At 42.9% G+C, this 25,213-nt stretch overlaps 1 protein-coding gene across 2 annotated transcripts in view; it reads right to left on the bottom strand.

Moving 5' to 3' along the window:
• The window catches only part of LOC131471111 (low-density lipoprotein receptor class A domain-containing protein 4-like), a 189,525-nt gene that overhangs the window by 87,027 nt on the left and 77,285 nt on the right, over nucleotides 1-25,213 (bottom strand). For both annotated transcript variants that reach the window (XM_058647421.1, XM_058647420.1), the window contains exon 4: nucleotides 11,282-11,422. In XM_058647421.1, the coding sequence (XP_058503404.1) occupies nucleotides 11,282-11,422 (141 nt within the window). The remainder of the gene's footprint in view (nucleotides 1-11,281; nucleotides 11,423-25,213) is intronic.

Here is a 25,213-nt window from a genome sequence, read left to right as displayed (position 1 = left end):
AATCTAATTTGTGGAGTAAACGTCAGGCCGACACGCAGAAATGTGTGCGTACGTGCATGTGCATGCCCGACCGCCCACCCATCTCTTACAGTAGACAAATGTGTCTATGAATGGCAGGTGTTTTAAAAGAAAACCCTGGACCACCCAGGACTTTCAGTGTCTCCCCGCCAACCTCCGCCACTGACGTATGGAGACCATTCACAGAGAGCTTTTAACACCTTTGGTTACCCTTCCACCAACACGCACACACGCACGCACGCACGCACGCACGCACGCACACACACACACAAAGAAATGCACAATTGTCAATACAAGCTCTGCACAATCCCCCAAGATAAATGGACAGACTTCAAACATGTGCATACACAACTTCCAAATGATAGAGGGAGGGGGCAGAGAGTGGAAGAGAGACCTAATATCAACTCTCTCTCTCTCCCTACCTCTCACCCCACACCATCCCTCCTCCTCTCTTCTTTTTTTCAAAACAAATTCACAATCCTCATCAATGGAGAAATACTCAGCGTTAGGGCGATGGCTCCATTTACTCCTTTGGGGGTTCATTTGGGTTCTTTCAGGCCCTGAGTGTGTGCATGTGTGTGTGTGTGTGTGTGTGGGTGAGGTATTGGTGGGGTGGGGGGGCTGGTAGGGAATGAAAGACATGGGGCGCTGTCAAATAGCCCCCCGCTTTTAATGGCCCAGCTGCATCATTACTGAGCGCACACACACTGGGCCCAAATAGAGTGAGGGAGAGGGAGGAGGAGGAGGAGGAAAGACAAGTCTATCAAACTCAGTATGAAGAGAGGAGGAGGAGGAGGAGAAGGAGAAGGAGGACAAGAGGAGGAGGGGAGCTCATCATTACCTTGCATGCATTCTGTAGCAGGAGGATCTGAAATAAAAGGAGGAAGATGAGGAGGAAAGACAGCGGGAGGAGACAGACAAGACGCTATAGCGACGAGACGTGTCAGTGAACTACTGTAACACACTCGTACCCATCAAGAGCATCAAGTGTGGTTTTACAGTGACTCTCTTACATGGGCCTCTGAGGCTGTTGTGTGTGTGTGTGTGTGTGTGTGTGCGTGTGTTGATGGTAGGAGGTGAACGACCACACTCGTGTGGCAGAACTTGGCTCACATGTAACATCAATTCTTAATGATTTCTGTCTGCTTTTAATGCTGCTGTAGGCAGATTCACTGGTAAAATACTCCATTGTTGAGTTTCATCCACAGGTTACTAAAATAAACACATTCTGGGATGGGCGTACTAAACTCATAATATATTCTCCATACATATGGATGGCCATTCCAAGTGCTATTCAGGGGCATTATTTGTCAAATATTCAAATGCAATCAAACAATAATTCACACAGGGGGGAAAAACAAACACAAATTGATCATCTCTCCTCCACTTGACAGTTTATTAGAAACAAGGCACTCAACACAGCATGCCAAGATACAACATGGTACTTGACTGTGAAGTAAGTGTCAAGTAAGCTATTCCACATATTGACTCTTTCAGATGTTGCAGTGGTCTGCTGTCTTCGAAATAACTTCACCAAGGTCTCTATGCGACAGACTTTAAATTAAGTCTCCACATCAGGCATATTTTTATCAGAAGGAAATTATCCGTTCCGAGAAAACAAAGAAAACATAACGCAGGGCTCACAGGGCGTTGAGGAGCAGCTAACGAGACACATTCAATTTCATCACATCTCAGGGGTCAACAGAGAACAATGCAATCATTGATGATAAAAAAAAAACACATTTCAATTTCATATCTTTTTAATTTAATCTTGAATAGCTGCATTAACTGGTCCTTTTTTTCTTATTTTAGAATCAATCAAATAATCAAAAGTAACAAAAAAAAGAAGGATATTACCGCAAACAGAGTCTGTAATGGTTGCGCCGCTAATATTGCTCGAAGTGTACATTGTTGTTCAACTACATCCCAACATTTTCCACTTCTCACTGAAAAGATTGAAATGCCTTTTCTTTTATTTAGGGCCTTATGGTAAAAAAAAGCACACACATAAATTAAATACACAAGGTCAAACTGCAAAGTAGCAGCAATTATTAAAAATTAAATCCCAGAAAATATTCCACTACTGGTTGTGTACTTGCCCTCAGGCAAATGTATCAATTAAAAATACACAATTGTGCGGTGGAAAAGATGTTAAACAGTATCTTGTTCATCGCCTCATTCCTGACAGGAAGGCCGGTGGCACCCGACACTTTAGTCGCTGCATCCTATTTTATCCTCACAAATGACTTCCAAGAATTCCCACTCCTTTCCATTTCCACCTCTCCCTCTCTCTTTCTTTCTTCCTCCCCATCATCTCCATCCATCCATCTGTTGTCGAAAGCCTCTCAGCGGGGCTCGCTCTGCTGTATGTGAGGCATGCTTGGGCTGTGGCGTCAGTTTGGAGAATGAAGCTTGTTTGCATTTAAACACTCTGATCTCTGAGCACTTGGTAAACTTGATGAGAGGAGGATGAGGGGGACTGGAGTGGGGAGGTGGAGAGAATGAGGGGGAGTCGAGAGAGAGGGAGAGAGAGTAATTGCAACACTAGTTGGGGTGGGGTATGGGAGGGTGGGGGGGTGGGAGGGTGAAGGAGAGAGTATGTGGAGAACACTGGCTAATATAAATTCATTATGTAAATCCGCAGCTCAAACAAATTGACGGGCGGGTATTACACCCGAGAGGAGCTGAATTAAGAGCATGAAAGCATTAGCTCCACTCACCCTTGACCTCCAACCTCGACCTGCTCACCGAAGTGTGCTTGTCATGCATACTAACGACTCGGTAGGAGGCGGCCGGACAGTGACATGTCGTCACATGTTGTTTTCTCACAGTGGTCGCTGCAGACGAGCTCCTGCAGTCGACATCAATGCCGGAATGTAAATAACGCTGGCGACAAGCGTCGTCTCGCCGAGACGCAGCCGCGTACGGGGCTGTGTTTGTGCTGCTGCTGCTGCTGCTGCTGCTGCTGCTGCTGCTGCTGAGTCACACCTCCAGCTCCGCGTGTGACTCAAACGATTCCCACTTTTAAATTTCACCTACCTTGATACCTACACAGTCACATTAAACCAGAAAGCCTTTGCATGATGCTTCACATGTAGGAGGGAAAACAAAAACCTCCACAACCGCCCAGCACCAATCTGTTAAAGACTTGTGGGGTGGAGAGACACAGGGAAATCAAACAAAGTTCAGTGTTTGCTGGCTGTTATTCATGCTTGTGTTCAGAGCTTTGAAAGCAATATGGGGGATACAACACAGTGCATTACTAATATACTTTGATAATCATGCATCGAAAGAAAAGTGTATTTTAATGTAAATGAGCTCAGGCTCACCAGATGGTTTTAAAATGTATCACCTCACTACTGAGCTTCCTAGCTCTTAAACACAAAACTTTAGAGATGCTTCTGGGCCTGTTTTAGTTTGAAAACAACCACACAACAGACCTTTGCAAACGGTGTTTGCTTCCCGACTGGGTTCATATCAGCCAGGACATAACTTTGCGTGATTAATCTGGTTCCTCTAATGGGACCATTTTCAAAGTGGCATCAGCCTCGACTGCAATTGCAAGTGTTGTTTTTAAAGTGTTATTTTTACAGGTCCAGTGTGTAAGACGCTGTGACTGCAGAGTGCAAACTGGCCTTTGCACACCAAAAAATGATTGAAACACCACTCCATTCTTCCACTTGCTCTCTCATTCCCTGTTTCTTCTTTATTGTGATATGCAACGGGTTTAAATGCAAAACACACATCTTTTTATGGCTGCTGTAGAAACATGGCGCAGGCCCTTGTTGAAACTACATATGAAAGCCTTATTCTAAGGCTCTTGTCGTTTTAAAGTGATTACACACGCACACAAACATACGTATGCGTAGAATATTCAATTTCTGCCAATAAACTCTACTTAATGTCACACACAGGACCTGTAAATGGTGCCTTTTAAAATACACATGCATCATCCAGTGAGCATGATATCAGTGTACGTTTCAAGTGTGTTAGTACAGGCAGACATGTGGAGCCGAAATACCCATCTGAAAAAAAAAGGAAAGAGACAAAGAGCAGTCTTAATCGTCATGTGTGAAACTGGTGAAGTGCCCTTTAATGCATGTATTTACTCCACTTAAAGCTGATGAAATGCTCTCCAAGCCCTTGAATGATCTTACAAATCCTCAACAATAAATGACATTCAAGCATCATGAAACCCCCCCCCCCCCTTTTAGTCAGCATTCTGGAATGTGCATCATTGTGGAGATATTCTGGAGAGCACTCAATCCCCCCCAATACACTTTACCGCCCTCGAACAATGACCAGTCTCTCAAAGTGAAATAAATCAAGCACATCTCATATGTTAAACCCCGCCATGAATATCCACAAAGAAGTCAACAATCACAAAGCCACCTCTGCCAGATCGGTTCTTTCTCACGCAACAGGTAGTTTGGAGTTGGCCACTTGGAAGGACAGGACTCCAGGTTGTTGTTGTTGTTGTTGTTGTTGTTGTTGTTAAGAAAGGGGCTTAAAGCTCCGGTATGTAACCTCTGTCACCGAAGCAACGCTAGTGTCTCCATCTTAATCTCTAGTCGTACCTGGAGCAGCAAGGGAACCTCTGCTGGTCAGATCTGTGCCGCTGTGTGGTGAATGTCCACGTGGGGGCTTGTGCATCCTCCAGCAAGCGGACACGGGTGAATAATGCAAAATACAAAGTTGACCTCCGCGGAACGGTGGATGCATAAAGCATGAATTGGCCTCCAAGCATCTGCAGCCCCTGTCAGCTTTAATTGGCCCAGCAGACTTACAGCCAGACGCCACTCATCTCTGACCTGAGCACTGCTGGAAAAAAAAAAACAGGCTTCAAAGGCTGCCTGCCAATTTTTTTTTGAAGAGGAGGTGAAAGACAAAGGGAGAGACTGAGAGATAGATTTAAAAAAAGAGAATTATGGAAAGACGAGGATGAAAAGGGGAAGTGAAACGGAGAGGGAGGTCCTGATGAATGTGTTTATCCACTACTTCACAACGCGATGTTTCTCGTGTTGTGACAGTGGGAGTTGATCCTTTAACCACAGAAAGCCTGAGGACAACAACTGGACAGCTTCTCTAATCTGAATCTAAATGAACACACACAGAGGGAGAATAGAGTGAAAAATAAAGGTGACAGATGTTTGCGCTTTCCACGTGTTCATTCTTCCGTCCGAATTAATCATCCGTCAATGTGAACGTGATCTCAGTGAACTTCATGCTGAAACAATGAGGGCAGGATGCAACTGTCACAGTTGAATTATTGATCATTATTGATAGTTTGATGCTCGAAAAGAAAAGTTGATGATTCACAATAAAAGTTTTGACATGGAAATGTAACTCGTATCACTATAACATTTTGGAATAGGCTGTTTGTGAAACTACAGACTATACAACTGAAAAAAAAATTAGACGTATTTCAACTTTCTGTAGAATTTTCCAAAGATGTTCGATGAGTGAGTGCTTCCATCCTTTCACTTCCCATATCTGGCAGTTATTCAACCATTTAGGAGTTACGGTACTGAGAAGCTAACGTCACAAACATGTGACACGCTAGTGAATCTCGTCCGTGTTTGGACGGCTGTTCCGCGGGGGTCCTGTGGGCTACCGTAATGACAGGTATATGAGCGCAAAGCTGTATTTCTCTGCTTTCCGGTATCTTTTTTCTGTTTCTCCTGCACATCAGGGTCGCCGGGAGTGCTGTGCCAATCTCAGCTGACATAGGGCGAAAGGCGGCGTGACTCTCTGGACAGATCACCAGTCCATAACCTTTTTAATTTTCGAGATATCACAAACGGTCAAGGAGTTACGGTAATGAGAAGTACACGTGCCAAATCCTGTTGGTGACTGGCCTGATGATTTCACTTGTGTGACCTATCAAAATGGCTGCCCATTCTATTTGGGACTAAAAGATTCAATGCATGTATCAGAAAATGTCTGGCAAAATGGAGATGTCTGCACATCGCACCTGAGCGTCCGTGTATACTTTGCCGTGATTAACAGAATACTAGACAACAATTTCAACGGACATTTGACTTTCCTGGAAAGTCAAATAACACATTGATGAATTACACTTAAATGGAAAGAGCCACTGCCAGCACTCTGATGAGGGTGAAAAAGGTGAGACGTTCTGAAGGGCTGCAACAGAAGTTCAGAGCAGCGTGTATAAATACGCACATTTCCCATGTGTGTCACCACTGTCTAACAACAGCAATGATCTACTCATCCCTCCCTTTAGCACCCGTGCATAAACCCAACTGCACATTCAATTAGCAGCATCCTACAGCTACTTTCATTTGCTGCCTAATTGACCTCTGAGTCACAGTGGAGATCAAGTCTGGGCAACAACAACAGCTGCACAGAGTGAGCCACCACCATACCGACATCCTAATTACACAGCGAGTCACCCTACATGGGCGCCGGGCTCCAAACTGAATCAAGACAAAGATTAAAAAGGCAAGGGAATGAGGCAGAGTGCATGAAATAGATATAGATAAAGGGAAGGGAGGGGGGGGGAGAGAGGGGGGGAGAAGATGAGAAAAATGAAAGCAAAAAGGAAACAAAAAGACAGATGACCACGGAGCTGTTCAACCGTGAGATTAGGCTAAGTGATGAAAGAAGGGAGGAAATGGAAACAGAGACAACTGTAGAGCCTCGGGTGAAGAAGAATCATAGAAGACGGATGAAAAATGCTTTGCAAATGTTTTCTCTTCGGGGCTAGGTGAGATGATGTGCCTGTCAGTGTTAGTAGCCAGCTTTGGGCCAGGAGAGGCCACAGGCCGGGATCTAATAATCATGAGATAAATAGTATCAGCTTCAATCAAAGCAAAGACAATTGACTATATTCCTGGTCGTGCCCTGGGTTTTTAATAATCCAGACTATTTCTGGTAAGACGTTAAAGATGCTAAAGATGCAGAGATGGTCTACAGTCGGTGTCTTCAGAAGTTACCAAGATTATTTAGTAATTCAGCAGAGGCTGTGCACAGGTGGATGCAGCAGTGCTCTGCTGTTGTCCTGTCATTGCCCTGAAATTGAAATGTCTTTTTTTTTCCTTTTAGGACATGTTGAATTCTTCCCTCCATCCAGAAAGAGACTGACAGCACAACAAAGCTTTCAATTATTTTTTAAATTCTTTCTTAGAAAAGGTGTGTCTCAAAATAGAGACTTTAATACATCCGGAAAAAGGGGTTGAGGCTATCAGTAGTACACAAACACTAAGGCATGCTGAGTCTAAAATGGAGAGCAAGCCGTTCACAGTTATGAATCTCCTGCAGAAACAGAATCAATCAGAGACTGTGAAGGCTTACTAGGTGCTATCAAAGTGCTATTCACACCAGACTGGGATCAATGGCTGAGTTAGAGTTGACCATCGACCCAAACCGTCCTCTCTGCTCCTTCCCTGTCTCCAACTCACACTTCAGTGGAGCCTCACACGGAGAGAGAGCCGAGACTCGCAAGTGTAGCAAGAAACACACATTCTTCTTCAAAGGTTCTTTCAGGGTCAAACAGTGCTTGAGATAGATGTTAATTAATCAAGAGCACATCAGAAGTCCTCCCACTTTAAAAGATGTGACAGTCTTGACTCACAGCCATCTTAGTTCTCCCGACCACACAATGGACTTGGAGCCAAACATTTGAATGATGTGCTTAAAACAAGTGGATATCCACTCTGTCCACTAGGTTTATGCATAATGTCTTTAATGTAGGTTTGACTGTGGTGGAAATGTTGGTGTATCAATAAAAGCAAAAATACAACAGCCACTGAAAACGACAAGGTAAGCTTTTCTTTAGCGGTTCTAATCATCGAGTTTAAAGGAAACCAGATTGGATAGTTAGAATTGATTGTCCCTCTGGAAGTTTCTCCCATTTCTACACAGCATCTCTGAAGCTCAACCAGCGTGACCATCAGGTTCATCGAGGTTCTTCTACCATGTCTTTACAAACAGGGGAAGCTCATTTCAGGCCCAGTTATTTAGATATAAATTCTTAAATAAACTCTGCAAACGCACAACTAGACCAAGGAACTGAGAAAATTATGTAAAACTGAAATTCTCTAATAGTGTTTTTATTTATACTGTATATGTACGAATGAAAATGGTCTATATCGCCGGGCAAATAACACACAACAAGCAGCTATTTGTCTACAGACCCACACAGGACTGAGGCAGAAAAGGCTCTGCTGTCGTGTATGTTTCTGCAACGCTGTCAATCAAAAACGGGTTCCGCCTTTCAGAAACTTCCTCCAATCATCATGCAGATGTCCAGCGTACGCGCCCACCCACTGCTTCATTGACTCCCAGAGAAGCTGAGCTTCCGTGGAAGTGACATTTTTTTTGTCCGATCACTGTCGAGCTCACCGCAGTGAAAAAAACCTATTCTGTGCAGTCCTACAGAGAACAGCACATGCACAGTCAGCATGTAAATGCTTTCTCATGAGGTGAGGGGACAAAGAGGAGGCAACAAGTGATGAATCAGCAACACTGACTCATCAGCTTGTTTAGGTCTTTCCCTTTAAAAAAAACAAAACAACCGTCCATATCATAACATATTTACACATACAGACAAGAACGGCACTCAGAGCACATACCTACACCAAGGCCAAACAAACCTACACAAACTTGTTAAGAGCAGAAATACAGAAAAGGAAATGATCAATTCAATGATTCATCATTCATAAGAAAAAATCCTGGATTCAGCCCCGTAATCTGCAAATGCACTACAATTCTGCTCTCTACCAACAAGCTGCCATAAAAACCTCCTTGGCGAAGATAATAAGTATGCTTTCTTTGCTTCATCGTGATGAGCCTGCATATTTCATGATAAATATCGGCTGAGAAAAAAAACCCAATATCAAAATGACCATAGTATAAAATCCCCTCAGTTCCATCACAGGTAATAGAGGAGAGGAGACGAGAGGCGAGGAGAGGAGAGGAGAGGAGAGGAGAGGAGAGGAGAGGAGAGGAGAGGAGAGGAGAGGAGAGGAGAGGAGAGGAGAGGAGAGGCGAGGAGAGGAGAGGAGAGGAGGTGCAGGGAGTGAGATGCGGGGCATTGGGCTGCAGTGTGTCTAGACAGTATTCATGATCCATCTGTCTGCCACTGCCACAGCAACAGCCAGCGGCTACAACAAGATGGCAAACTCCATTACCACAAAAACATTTTCTATGTCCCTCTCCATCTCCCTGCCTCTCTTTCTCCACCTCATCCCCCTCTCTGTCTTGCTCACTCTTGCTATCTGTGTTTTTCCACTTTCATTTCTGTGCTTGGCTCTCTGTCTCACTTCCAGCACCCCGTGGTGTCTCTCTCCTCTTCTGAAGTCTGCCTGCACTGTTTGCAATCCCCTGCCACTCTTTCTTTTTTTTTGGGGTAATATCTCCTTTTATTTTCCTTTTCTCTTGCCACCCACCCATCGCTGCCTCTCTCTGTGTCTCTCAGGCATCACCGGAAAATATGCACCAGCTAAGAAAATTAGAATCATTATCCGGCTTTCTCACAACACGAGCAGCAGACACTTACATTAACATTCACTCCAGACGGTTAAATATTTGAAGAACACAGGTAAATATTTCATATACACACACACACACACACACACACTCACACTTTGAGACGGGAAGACAAAAAGTGAGAATTTACTACACAACAAAGTTTGCGAGGCAAAGGTATGGAGGTGGGGGAGTGAGGGAGAGAAGTAAGTAAAGAGCCCACCACACACACACACACACACACACACACACACATACTGTGCCAAGGATGAAATTGCTGCTGTAAAAAGTTTTCCCTCTTCTCCTAAAAGTTGTTGAAAGAGAATGCTGCAGCACATCAAAGTGGCCTGGCAGGCAGCCATCACAGCCCATTGGTGTCCTTCACCCTCTCCCTTTATCTCTCTCTCTCTCTCTCTCTCTCTCTCCATTGATCGTGATGAGTCGAGGGAACACTCTCATCTCGGTCCCTGGCCAGTGCTGCTCAGCAAGAGGTAGAAGGAGGTGGTTGGTGGGGTGATGAGTGGTGGAGAGTGTGCGTATGAAAGCAGCAAAGGCATTTAAACAAAAAAGTGAAAGGGAATGGAAGCGTGCAAAATCATGTCATTTACCTGTGTCTGTTTTCAGACATGATTCTGTTCTAACCCTTTGACAGTTTCTATGCCTTACTAGTGTTTCACTGAACTGTAAAATCAAAAAATGGTGCATGTGCATACATGGCGACTGAAACCAGACACAATTTCACTTTAGAGAGTTTTGTGGAAGAAGAAGAAGAAGAAGAAGAACGCGACACAACAAATAAAGAGCTACAATAGAGGACACCCAGCATTTAGTGTTGTTTCTTCATGGCATGAGGCTGTTTATCACAAGAAGACGACAAGCTTTGTTTTGAGATAAGGCAGCAGGCTACACGGACAGACACTGTTGTTTTTTCACTACCATCACACAAAAGCGATGGTTCTCCAGCTGCTCCCTGTACGAGCCGCGCCACTTTGCTTGGTACCCAAGGGGAAGAGTGTGAAAAACAGACGGCACGCATCGGTTTAGTTATTTTGGTGCCCTTCTCGACAAATGACAATGGAGATGGAATTGCGTACCGTACAGAACTGAACCAAACTGGACCACTTGGTGGAAATGGGGCTATATGGAACTCCGTATGAGCCTGCCAGTCAGTGTATCATGTAATATTTACTTCCACCACTGAACATTACTTGGTTGCTGTAAATGTAGTTCCAGCACAAAAGAACCTGAAGGACTATTTCACTGAGCAGAAGCAGAATACACTCAACTCTCCATTATTAAAATCCCTTTGAATCAATATTTTCATCATTATTTATTTATTATGTATTTCATATTCTGAAAAATCATTTATTTTTTAGCAAGTAGCCGCGAAATCAGAGGACTGATGTGACGTGAGGAAGTCATTATCGTGGAAAAACACACACATAAAACAATAAAACATTCAAACCTCAGTGGTATAGTTCTATCCCATTTGTGTGACGTCTGAGGAAGGTGTAGCTTAGGTTGAAATCATGTTTGCTTAGGTTGAAATGTTTATTTTTTTTCCTGTTGATCGGAGATGACGCCTAGATAACTCAAAGGGGGAAACGCTTGTTATGTTCGGACAGTGAGTGCAAAATCATCACTTTAAGAACCTGCATGTCACAAAACGGTCAAACTCCAACTGTATCAAAGGGGATGAGGACGGAACCTGTGTGGTTTGGTGGTGTGAGGGACATCATGAGTGACAGGTGTAGCATTATCCTGCAGCACTTACAGTTGAAGATGCCTGGCGGCGGGTGCTGGGTGACCACGGGGCAGTTCTCCTCATCGCTGTTATCCCCACAGTTATTCAGCTGGTTGCAGATCAGCGAGCCCAGACGCAAACAATTCCCATTGGTGCAGTGGAACTTGCACTCTGTGACGGAAGAGGGTGACAACAGGAGAAGAAAAGTGGGTGAAGCGATTCCAAATGTTCAGCTTGAGTAAAGCCTTAAAAGAAACACACACAATTGAGAATAATCACAACACATTTACAGGCGATGTTATGAAAAAAGAAAAAAAAAACACCCACAAACATATAAGAATCGATAAACTACTGTATAACACAATATTCAAATATTGCAGTTATGTGAAGTCCTAACTGTGCCTTGGAATGTGCAAGGTCGTGTGAAACAATTATTTCTTATCACTTTTTCATTTTACCCAGAAACTCAAATGTAAAAACACAGTTTCTGGGCTGAGTTCAAACAGAAACAGACACAGAAAATGGTCTTCTGTTCAAACCAGCAAATGAATAAATGTATTTTTTTTCTAGTCTTTCCTTTGATGTGCCACTGTCCCGATCAGTGATGAAAAAAGCTTAAAGCAGCTGTGTTTGAAATCCTTCAGTTAAAGTAACGTATCTATACTCTGACAACGATCAGTCAGTGCGTTTACATGCATGTTAAAAGTCCGATTTTAGTCAGACTAAGACAATCGTTTGGTTTTCTGAGGGTCAAGTAAACATGTTAGTCCAAGTAAAATCAAACTATTCTTAGTCGGACTAAAAATACCTCGATAGTTCAATTCACATCCGAATACTCGCATTCTGCCCCTTGTCTTTCACCCTGAAGTAGAAAGAGACGATGTGTTAACTGCAGTACTGTTGCCGGAAAAGAACAAACAACACGATGGCATCGGAAAATCATTTATTTTTGGATTTATCCATTTCCTCAGCAGAAAATCAGTCACTTCTCTGGTTTCCCGCATTCATGTGCCTTTTAAAGGGAATGACAAGCAGAACTATGATTGGCTTAATCGATGTTACACCCAAAACACACCTACAAATAATTCAGACATTAAATACAAGCCCTTTGTGTCTCGCACCTTCGATGGCCGTTTGTATAGAAACGTTTTTCTATTTCACTTCTTTATATAGAAAATAAAGAAGTGAAGTCAAGTTTTTTTATTTACTGCAGCAAAGTGCCCTGCTAACAGGTCTCCTGTGTGTGAAACCGCTACAGATGGTCCAGAACGCGGCGGCGTTCATTGAGCTCCACTGGCTACCCTAAGCCGTCCACATCAAATTCAAATCACTGACGCTAGCCTACAAAGTGCTTCATGTGCTTCACGCTCTCATAGAGGCTCATGTTACCCCTCAACTGCTCTGTTCGTCAAAGGATTGTCGTCTGGCAGTGCCAACATCCAATCCAGACTCTTTTCGTGCGTCGTTCCACGCTGATACAAAGACCAGAACAGAGGCGTCCCTGTCTATCTTCAAGAAGTTCTTGAAGACGCAGCTCTTCCAAGAGCATCTTCTGTCGTAGCACTAACCTTACCTTACCCCCCTGCCCTGCACGATCTCCTTCTGCACTTGGATCCACTTCTGCACTCTCACCCTCTATCAGTCCACTGTTCCTATCGAGTGGATTTCTTTCCAAGACTACTTCTATGAAGCTTATTCCTCTTTTGAAAGTCTGCTAAATGCTTCAATGTAAATGTAAAGTCTGCACAAGGATGAGAAAGGACGGGAGCCCCGAACAAAGGGTTTAAGCAGGACAAGCATGTGAGTCAGATGTTTGTGGTTATCTGTGATGTCTTGCTCCTCTTGAAAGCTACATGAAATAGGAAGTTGTGACTTCCTGTCTCCTGCAGGAAATGAGATAACTAAGTGCACGTTCCTCGTGGTTCCAGATCCACTTTCATCATTTCAGGTATACCTCACAAATACATTCATGTTATTCACCAACAAGCATTATTGATATCCTTTTAAGAGAGGGATTTAAAAATAAATGTGTTTTCACATCCTTGTTTGCTTCTTGGCAATCTTCCCGCTAGCTACGTTTCTTGGCAAAGTGCCAGTAGCGTAAACCTCCTCATCATGCAGGTGAATGCAGATGGATGGTGTCTCCAGTTACTTTTTTTACACACACCTACTCTGAGTGCAGGCTACAAAACCTGTGCATGTGGCGCAGAGAGAGTAATAAGTGTGTGTGTGTGTGTGGGATTAATGGGACTCATCAGCTCATCTTTGACCCAGAGGTCCGAGAGGATTAAACCAGATGTAAGACAACATCTGAGCTCCTCTGCCGTGTTCATTTCCTGTGTTCTAAATAAGATGGCCACAGAATGAAAAGAAGCTAATCAGACACAGCACACCGAGCTCAGCCCAATGTTTTAGTTCGGATGCCGAGAGGATTAAAGCTCAGTAACATGGAACCATCCAGAATGGCACAACAGACCTGACACCGGGCAGCAATACATATATAAAAAAAAAAGAAAATACAGAAAGTGTTAAATTGTCTTTCGAGAATAATTTCAAATGTTGAGTCAAGCTAATGAGTCGTATGGAGAGTACGTGAGGCTCACAAAATTGGACTGATTTAGACAAGACACCCACTAAAATATTCAGCTGAATGATGCCTTTGCCATGGCAACAAATCAGTTTCACTCCTGTGCGCCAAACTCATTACTTAAATTGATTACACAGGTCTAATTGACCACTGTAATCAAGTCTCAGTGAGATTTTTCGCACTTCTGGTTGGAATTTGTTCTCTTTTCGGAGCTTTTGTCCTTGACGAGGCAACAGATGGAAGATGGAAGCAAAAAGTAATCCTTCACGGGGGAAAGTGGAAGGAAACATTTTAATGAAATCCATTAGGGGCGGTTGGGGAGGGGTCGATGCAGCTGTGTTTAATCAACACGAACAAACACAGTTGGCTCGTACCTGCACTTACACCACGGCAGACATGGACACACCTCGCAGGTCTGCTCCTGCTGCGAGTCCTTTCCGATTCGCCCCGACATTTCTGGCAGTAAGCGACCAAGTGACACTGCACTTTTTTCCTCTCGTTCCTGGCATAACAAGAACAGCTTGTTCTGCTCTCGTCTAGACGAGAGTGGGTGGCAGTGAGGAGGCAAAAGGGGGTGGGGCGGCAGGAAAAGAGATCTGATTCAAAGAACAGACCAGTATGACCATTCTTTGGAGAGAGCCCTCTCCCCTTTCTTCTGAGTGGCAATTAGTGAAGCCTCAGTAAATTGGCCAGCCTCTCCTCTCCTCACTCTGTCTTTCATTTTGTCTCTTCTATCACTCTGATCATCTGTCTAGCCACCTTTTTCAGTCTCATATAATCTTCTGTCTATCCTCCCCTCTCTAGCTCAGTTACTCTCTTATTACTCTCTGAACTTGTCTGCCCTGTCTTCTCTTTCTCCCCTCTATTCATCCTCTTACTTTGTCTCTTTGATTTTACTCTGCAATCATCTTGCTGTCCCACTTCTCTGCTCTTCTGTTTTCTCCCCTCCTCTGTCCAGCATCCAGCTCCTGTTCTCCTGCTTTCACATAAATTTGAAGCAAAGCTTTAAAATGTCAGAAAATGCAAGGCAACAGTAAACCTGTCCTGCCCCGGTGAATTACGCCGACCCCACCTTTTTCACAAACACAGGCACAGACGCACAGGTTAATTAGTGTGATTTGAAAATGCCAGACTTGAATGGCGAGATAAATGATGCCGCTCCCCCCCCCCCACCCCCCAACCTCCGCACCCACGTCCAACGAGGTTCTGCCAAGATCTGATCAGCAGACACTTAAATCTGAAGGATGAAGAAATGAGTACGACAAAAACAGAGGCACTCTGAAGATCACCATCAAACACGAGGAGGTCAACTACATGTGACACCGTAAATAAAACCAACTGTACACAGGAGACAGATATATTACAGGGAGACGCTCTTATCTACCAGACAAATGCATTCTTACTGCTGTTAAACACCAATAATAGTAATAAATAAAAAAAAAATTGACAAAATAAAATACACTTTGAAATTGTTAATAGATCATTTCCTAATCTGAAATGAGCATTTTAGTTGACTCGTGAATCTGCTGTAAATAAAAAAGTCCATAACTGCGGTCCCTCATTTTAATGAAAGTAAAATGTTGTTGTTTTTTTTACTCCAAATCATTGCACATAAAGTATTGTATGTACATTTACCGTGGACTCACATATGATTGAAAAATTGCATCCTCTTCCTCTGACTGATCTTTAAGTAATCTGATTTAAATAGCAGTTTCCCCTCATACATGATTCACTGTAATTGACTGTTTCTCTCAGAAATAATGGGATATTTGTATGTGTGTGTGTGTGTGTGTGTGTGTGTGTGTGTTGACCTGTACGGTAAATGGCCTGTATTTATATCGCGCTTTTCTAGTCTCGATGACCACTCAAAGCTGCTTTACATAATAGGTTTGCCATTCACTCACACAGCAACGTTAAGTGTCCTGCCTGGAAACACGTCGGCATGTAGACTAGGATAGAGATTCACTAAATGTTTAAGGTCGTTTTTACACCTAACAGTCCGCCACACGATTGGGGACTTTAGCTAAATCAACCGAACCTCTTGAATAACGTACTCCCCTCGTACTTGTGGGGCTGCACCAAATCCGGTGCACATCAGAGTTCGGTTGCACTTTCACACCTCACTTTCACAACTCGGGTTTGATTGAGAAAGGCTGGTGTGAATGCACCCTGAAGCTCCCTGAAGCGTATTGTTGGTCGTACCTGCAGCCATGTCAACATATCTCTTTTTTTAAAAGGTGCCATGAGAGGTTTGTTTCATCCCACATAAAAACAAACCTGTTACTTTTTTAATAAAAGTCCGGTAAATAAAGGTAAGATTTGTCCAAGCACTTTTTTATGTTGTTCTGTGAACTTCTATTTTTGTCATCTAACTTTAAGAGTGAGTTTGACTGTTGCCATGGTAATGAGCATTGAAGAAAAACAGGACACGCTAACAAGTAACAACCACACAAGCAATATGAGTTTGGCTAAATCACCTGAAAACGAACACAACTCCCTTTAAGCATTGAATGCATAGACACTGAAAAGCCCAGTATTTAACTTTTAGGAGGATTTACTGGCAGCAATTGAATAAACGCCACATGAGACAGTTTGTATAATTACTTTAAAATTCTTTACTCATAAATCCTTTATTTGTGTTTTGAGCTTTGAAGCTGACTGAGTTTATTACACAAAGAAGCTAGCAGTTGCTCTAGAGCCACTGGTAGAGGTGACTGTGAGCGGACATCGTTTTCTAAAAATGTCCTCTCGTTCAAAGGTTGTCCTTTTGGAACAGTGTCTCCCCTTCAGTGACAGATCATCTAAACAACATCTAAACAGATGTGAAATGATGCATAAGGGGGTTTGTGCAATAGGTTTAAGTGCATTTCCACCAGAGTGCAACATTAGCACTTGTCTACCACCCAATGTAAACAGCTGTTTATGTGTATGTATTGTATATGTATAAGAGTATGTATGTGTGTGTATGTATATGTCCTCCTTTATGTAACTTTCTGTGAGCTCTCATGTCCTTATGTTTTTGTTTCCCTTGAATGTATTTCCATTTTTACCCCTTTTAACATCAACCTGCCAAGAGGCTACAGGCGGAAATAAGCCTCAGGCTACAGAACCTGGCATATTTACATTTTAATGTGTATTAATATACATTGTTCCTTTCCTTAAATAAAAAAAAAGTTGTAGCTTAGAAAGAGGAACACTGTTTTCAAGTATGGGGGAGGCCACCGTAGTATCAGACGTTGATAGCAGTCTGATGAAGTGAGCCCAGTCCTTGGAACACAGTTGTATGCTGTTCCAAAGAGGCTGACAAAGCGTATGGATAATTTTTGATGTTGCAGTCGTCCACCGGGATTTGTGGGTTCTGTTGTCGAATACCCAGGTGGCGCATATGTCAGATTGGAAATGCATTAATTAGGTTTTATAAAATCTATAAAACCTTGAGATAGCTGCTTGAATCTACCTTTCCCTCTCTTCCCCATCTCCACACCCTTGTGTCTGAACTTCCTATATCAAATTAAAAGCCCTCAGTAGAGTCATACATGTGTGGTTGTGACATCACAATATTGCAGCAACAGCAAAAAACGAGCAGCGGCGGCGGTCGCTTCATTCTGCTTCACTGCACTGCAGCCAAGCAGCGTTCCCTTTGCTGCCACTATTTCTTTGTGTAGTTATGTAATCAAAAACTTCCTATATCAAATTAAAAGCCCTCTGTAGGGTCATATAGTTGCAGCATCACCATACTGCAGCAACAGCGATAACTTAGCAGCAGCAGCAGCAGCAGCAGCAGCAGCAGCAGCAGGAGCAGCAGCAGTCGCTTCATTGTACCAGCCTTCACTGCTGCCAAGCACTATCACTTTATGTAATCAAAGACGAAAAGACTGGCGTTAACTGTATTAAATGTACAAAATAAGACACATTTATGCCACTTGTCTTCAGTAGAAATACATTTATTTTGCTTCAAAAAAAGAGTTGTGAGCCCTGATATTTCATTGAAGTTGAAGCTTTTTTTTATTTAACGCTGACGGAAACTAATTGTTTTATTATCAGTCACATTTCATTCTGTCTGAATTTCAAAGTGACTCAACAGATACTTGCCAAACTAATTGCTGACACATGAAATTGGCAGCAACATTTGAAATGTGCACATCGTATTAGCATATCTTGGTTAAAACAATACATTGTGCACAGCTCTGGATTTTGGCTTGTTTTCCTGCTGTTGTCTCCTTCTGTGTTCTGGCATTTTCTAAATTATTTTTCTTTGCCAAGTGCCGAGCTAAGGCCTAAGCCAGTGCTCGGTTTTTGCTAAGACCTAAACCAGTTTGGGTCCAGCTGAACATAAACACGCAAAAGTAAATCTGGGTGTTAATCCAACTTGATTTGAAAATTTGATTTAGGACCATTTCAGTTTTGTTTACATGCATTTTGAAAGTCTAGTTTTAGTCAGATTATCACAATGATTAACTTTTTATGTCATATAAATATAATTTTGCACTGTGAAAAGTGTACATTATGTATACTGTAGTGTGTATGTGCACTGGTGTTACTTTTGTTAAATAACTATTGTTTTTTTCAATTTTTTCTTGGTTTTCAGTATTTTTGATGATTTTTGTGATACAATTAGTTCTGTTTATTTTCTTTCATTTTGCATTATTCAATCAAATGAAATATTATTTGTATGGTGCCGATTCATAACCTACATTATCCCAAGGCACTTTACACGGTCATCACCTTACTGTTATTAGAGAGAAACCCAACAGGAACACAATGACCAAGCACTTCCCGACAGAACCAGACTCAGAGTTTATGACTATCTGCCTCGACCGGTCGGGGAAGGAGAGAGGAGAGAAAGAAGGGGGAAGGGAAGGAGATTAGGGAAAGAGAGGTGGGTGTAAAGAAGAATGGAAAGCAGAAAAGAAGATGAATTTGTCTGACAGCACATCTGATCACATCTTATTCAACCAAACATCTCTGTCTTGAGTGGACACAGAAACTGAGCAGCTGGGACCAAAACTTTGCTGTAAAAAGAAAAAAAAAACGAAACGTCATAACTTGCATGAGCATGTTCCCTTCCCCTCTCACTGTCTGTCTGTCTGTCTGTCTGTCTGTCTTGACATGGAAGCAGGTAAACAGTTAGCCCTGTTGGCGAGAGCCAGGCAGTGAGGAGGGGGAGGAAGAGGAGCAGAAAGAAAACAGCACAGATGGCATGTGGCGACAATACAGAGGAAGAGGAAGAGGAAGAAAAGGAGGAAAAGGGAAGGGAAGTAACAGAGATGGTGATGATGATGATGATAAGACTGTGGGGGATCAGAGCTTTGAGGATGAAGGTGATAATGAGGATATGATGTGGGGGGGGGCGTAGAGGAGGCTTATTAAGTAATGGAGCGTGAGATGAAGAGCAAAGACGATAACACTGAAACCAGAATTCTGTGGTACGAAGTGTGTATTGTGACACTCGTGGAAAATTGCAGGATGTGTGATATTGACTTTCAGCTGCTTCATTCACTGCAGAGCTGATGCTTCCCATGAATCATCTGTGAAAAAACGTCTTCCCTCTTTTCAAAGACATGATTGCTTATTGTTTGTTTCTGGCTTATTATAATTATTATTTCCTGTAACCTTCAAACCCATGCGGTCTACTCTGCCAGGGAGAAACAACATCCTGTGGTCTGGAAAAAGGAAACGGCAGAAAACTTGGACAAAAGACGTGTGCATGAACTGCACTTTGGCGAGTGAGTCTGAGTGTGCGATGTGCGACTGTGCCTGTGATGTAACAAAGTGTCGCAGTCGTCACTTCCCGCTGACAGACTAGAGACTGTTTCTGGCATCTACACTGACCTTGTCAGAACCAGCAGAAACTAAAACCTGGTCCTGATGAGGCAGAACCTCCTTTCTGAGGAACTGGTTATGTTTAGGGTGTAACTTGTGGTTAGATTAAGGTTAGGGTTAGGCATTAACTGGTTATGGTTAAGGTCAGAATGAAAGGAAGTCAATGTAGTTTCCTAAGAAGCATAGCACGTGTGTGTGTTCTTGTATTTATACCTTTGTGAAGTCTAAAGTACGGAGCCCCAGACATGACACGGGAAAAAATGATTCATGGACATGAAATAGGAATAATGTGAGCACAAAATTAATGATACTAATAACATTCTCATGAATTACCAGGAGAGCTGCACAAGTAAAGCGAGCGAAGAGGCCTGAAGCTTCGGGATGGACAGGGATAGTGTGATTGAGTTTTATTTTAGGTTGGGAATGAGTTACAAAGATGTTCTCAAAAGCCTGGCATCGCAAGTGTCGTGCCAAGGTAGTTATCCCCGATAGGATTTGCATCCCCTGCTGTGGGAGCGCGAATGCATTCAACGAGGTGGAGGCGGGGTTACCTTACCTTGCTCCCTGTAAAGTAACCTGGCTCTTAAAATTCAGTCCAAAAACATGCAATTTGGGGATTAGGTAAAGTGGACACAGTCCCTGTGATGGACTGGCGAACTGTCCAGGATGTACCCCACCTATCGCCCTTTGACAGATGAGATTGGCCCAATGCCCCCCGCGACCCTCGTGTGGAGGATAAAGCGCTACAAGGCCATGGTTGTGATGGTTAAGTTTAGGGTAAGGGGTTAGGGAATGCAATGCGTCTCTGATGTGTCCTCACTAAGATACAAAAACAAGTTGTGTGTGTGTGTCTAAATGAGAAACAGTGGGCTGCTTCTGCTGCAGCTGCTGCTCTCAGAGCGGGAACTAGCAGCACTACAGTGTGAAGCATTAAAAAGGATGCAGCTGATGATGTAGTATGCCGTGGCACACTTCACAAACAGCACATACAGACTGGATGAAGGCAATAAGGGGGGCCATTAAAGAACACATGGTCCCCACCATGTCCTCCAGTGTTAGTGCCAAAGTCAGTGTGTTTCTACATCTCTCCAGATAGGCCGCGAGACTCCCAGTATTGATTTTCTATGTGGAGAGAGAGCTGATTACAATGAGGCATTTTATCATGAGATGAAGACGGAGTTTTTTATTTTACATTTTCCTCCTCTCACAAACTGAAAGTTCGTTTCCTGTATCTTAAGAGACTGATCAGCTGTTTCTTTACTATAAAGCTGATGTAGGCATGGAGCACCAATAGCTAGTTGCAGGTAGGGCTTAAGGTTGTTATGGTTGTTCTCAAAATAATGTCCCAAAATGATTCCGTTCTAATGATTTCTTTGTTATATGGAGCGAAGAAACCAGGAAATATTCACATTTAAGAAGATGAAAAATCAGAACATTTGTTTTGCTAATGAAAAAACCCTCAGCCGATGAATCGATTATCAAAATAGTAATAGGAGTAATTGTTGTCTGGGAACTTCTAGGTATAAAAGCTCAATATGGTGCCAGTAATACTGCGAATCGTGAGTTTTCAGAGTAGGCATTTGCTGCCGACATTGAAACAGGCACTGACTCTCTGTGAACTGCCCTGTGATTGGGCAATTTCTTCTCTTCCAGTTGCGACCGACTCAATGTCTTCATTCCAAAAAAGACTTGTTCCAGTTGGAATTTACTATTCCATCGCTTACATGAAAACGGAATTCAATTGTCCAATTGTGGTGTGAGTATACATGTGTCAGGTGCTCAGTCGGAAAGGACTATTGCATTGACTTGTGCAGTGTTGTTTAATTCTCCACAAGTAGAAGCAGAAGAAGAAGAAGCTTTCGTAGTTAACAAATGGACAAATGTGTCTGCTCGTCCCCTCACTGTCCTCTATCCGTCTTATTTTCCTCCTCTTCCGCGTCTGTGACTTTCCTTTGGAATAAAACTTGGATCAGACACCAAAACAGGAAGTCAGAATGACATTTCTTTCCGTATGGGCTGTGACGGATCAGAGTTTTCGGACATTTGACATATTTCTATTCCGACACAGAGATCCGTTACTTCACGACTTCAACTGTGTAAGAAGTTGATTTGCTCATGTGATGATTGCTGTCGCTCCCCGTGCGTAAACAGTCCGCGGCGTCCACGGCAAATGATGCCTAACATTTCCCATGTGTTCTAAAAATGAAATATCGCTTTTCTTTCATCCAGGGTGGTTTTACTACTTTGAGTATAATGCACAATAAAATGTGGCTTCATACTGAAGAGTAGTCAGGCACTGGGCTCTGCACTTTCTGTGGTTACTGTGAATTGTCTGTGTCAGACTGTTTAATGTCCGCTTGCTCTCCATCTCTCTCTCTCTCTCTCTCTCTCCCTGTATTTCAGCGGATTTCTTTTTTTGGCTGCTCTCTGCTCTCTCTCTACTCTCTCTCTGCTCTCTCTCTGCTCTCTCTCTGCTCTCTCTCTGCTCTCTCTCTACTCTCTCTCTGCTCTCGCCCTCTCTCTGCCCTCCAGCCTGCATCCTTGATATGAGGCGGCAGCAGGTTTGCAGGGCAGTAAGGTAATAAATGTGTTGCAGATGCGTCTGTGAGCCATGAAGAATTGGGGCATCTTTCCAAACTGCTGTCCCTCTGCTCCACTCCTCTTTATCTTTCCACTGCTCTTTTTAGCTCACACTCTCTCCCTCTCTCACTGTGTCTCTGGTCATCTCGTCCTCTTTTGTCCGTCTCCTCTCCTTCAACGCTTGCCACGTTTTATGTTATTTACTGGTATTTACACGTGACTATGTAGAGGTGGCGTTACCGGGTTATAGACCGAGAAAAAGACACACGTCCGTGTATGAATCAGCACAAAAAAACCCTGACAAGCAACCCGGATTTAATAACAGGAGAATTGTCCGTCTATGTGAATCTGTCTCTACCAGAAGCCTTGTGGTTATTTTGCCTGATACTTTTCTTTTTTCTCTTTTCAACTCATCATCCTTTTCTCAGTATCCTCTCGTGTCTCACCTCGTCCTCCCCTCTCTTCTCCCTGACTCCACCAGGATAATTAAGCATGTCAGAGTTGTGCTGACTTGGCGCAATTGACATTCATAGTGAAGGGGGGAATGAGAGAGAGAAAGAGAGAGAGAGAGAGAGAGAGAGTGACAGAAAGAGGGAGAGGGGAGAGAGGTAGAGAGACCTTCAGGCTGTCTCCTCTCTGCAGTCCAGACAATGCATCACTACTGCGCTGCACAGTGTGTGTGTGTGTGTGTTTTCTGGCCAGAAAGGGAATGTACTTGTGTATGCCTCAGGGTGATGTTGCCGTGCTATATGGCAGCAAAGTTACACTGTGTTTGAACCTTCTCCATCGACTTTGTCCCAGAGGCGACTCCTCGCACGTGCTTGACACCGCGTGTGCATTTCCACACATGTGAAGGAATGATTGCATGAGGAGAAGGTCATGTTGCTTTCATATTTTTTTTTTTTTTATTCTTTTACACTATGGGAAACATTCCATTCCATGTTGCCTTCAATGCACTGGAGCAGTGCTGAATGCTTTCTTCAGCTTTATCCTCAGTTGGTGTAGTGGTTAGCACTTTTTGCAGCAAGAAGACCTGGGTTTGAGACCCGGTCTGAACAAGGGCCTTTCTGCATGGACATGTTCTCCCCGTGTGTACGTGGGTTTTCTCCGGGTTCTCTCACCGTCCAAAAACATACAATATGCGATATTAGGTAAATTGGACACTCTAAATTGACGGTGAGGGTGGATGGTTGTCCGTCTCTATATGTGGCAATCTGTCCAGGGTGCAACCTCACGTGGAGGATAAAGCAGTAGAAGAAATAAACAAACCTAAAAAGGTATATCATGTAGGGCTGCAACTCAAGATTATTTTTTCATAATTGATTATTCTGTCAATTATTTTCTCAATTGAGTGAGTAATTGCTTGGTCCATAAAAAGGCAGAAAATGTTAGAAAATGTTGATCAGCTGGAAATTCTCAAATGTCTTGTTTTGTCCACCAAACCAAAATTATTCAGTTTTGATGATTTATTTGTTATGTGGAGTAAAAAAAAAACCAGGAAATATTCACAGTTAAGGAGCTGAAAAATCAGAAATCTACAGATTTTACGATTTTCAAAATAGTTGACGATTAATTTAGTAATCTCTTTAGCCCTAATCATGTGACCATTCCGGAAACACTGCGCAGGCATGTGCGGATCTACACAGGAAGCTGATTGTCTCCTCTGCAGTTGTTCGCTTAGTATCAGAAACTACTACTAAAAAGAACCCGAAATTAAAAGTTAATGTTCATAGAACTTTTCATTTACAGCCGACAGTCAAGTTATGGCCAATGGGTGTTCAATATCAGTGGAGACAGCAGTTTCTAAAGCTCTAAAATGCAGGGGTAATGTGGAAAGGCGGCGTATCCAGTGCAGAATTGATGTGTTTTTAAAACAGAGTATAGATGTAGCCTTACAACTGTGGAATCATTTAACCTGTGTACATTAACATTATCGCCCCACAGTAGAGTAGCAGTCTATTCCCTAACAGAACCCTCCCTGATATCAATATTTTATTGCTGTGCAATAATAAGCCTATGAAACTCCATTAAAGAGACTCTATGGAGTCTTCAATTATCAGTGGTTTTGCTGAGTAGAGACTGACAAATTGTAAAATAGAGGTGAGACAAAAAAATGCTGATATGTGTCCACAGGAGCTGCTGGTTTGGTACTTTTGTGTCACTTCGGTAAATCCGGGCAAAGGGTTTCAAACACCAAAGTGACAAGATGACACATTTGAACTTAATAATGGAGGCAGCAGTGGATTAACAACTGCTGTGTGCCCTGATTTCCGCTACGGAATCTGGTGCAGGAGAGTGAACAGTTTACAAAATTCTATTTAGACTTAAGCAGTATTTTTTTTTCCATGTGTCCCTGAGGGCAGGAATGTTATCAGTGAGAGTGAGTGTTCAGCTTCCAGATGATTTCATGGCAACAGCATGCTCGACCAAAGTCGGTGTTGATAATATGTCACCTCGTACAGCCACACTTCAAAAACAACCTAAACTATCCCTTTATATTCCCTGCGTGACCTCAGCTTTGAGGACAGACTCCGTGCAACTTTGTAATTTGGTTCCAGACACTAAGTGTAAAGTCTGTTGTCCATGGAAACTGAGTTATCCGTTGTTATGACGATAAATATAAGAATAAACACAAGGTGAAAATTGAATGGCAGAACAATGATACTTTGTTCTTCTGTGATAAACTGCATCTACTTTGAACTTGTCTAGCGAGTGTGTATATTTAATGTAGATTTTCCTTTGGAAACGTACACAGTTTGAGATCAAACATCTGGATACACCGAAACCATCACTCCAGCCATGTTGAGGTAAAATGTCAGCCTGTAATTTTATGTTTCTCAGCCTGGGGCCTGACCCAGCTGCAGGGCCAGTCTGTCATTTGCACACAGTGACATGCTAACAACACAAGTGATGTTCACATTTTTCTCCTTTTGAAAGGGACAACAGGATTTGCCATTTGGCCATAGATTAAA

Source organism: Solea solea, chromosome 13 (assembly GCF_958295425.1).
Source record: "Solea solea chromosome 13, fSolSol10.1, whole genome shotgun sequence".
NCBI classification, from domain to species: Eukaryota; Metazoa; Chordata; class Actinopteri; order Pleuronectiformes; family Soleidae; genus Solea; species Solea solea.
Note: the sequence above shows the minus strand (reverse complement) of the source record. Positions and strands in the feature narration are given on the sequence as shown.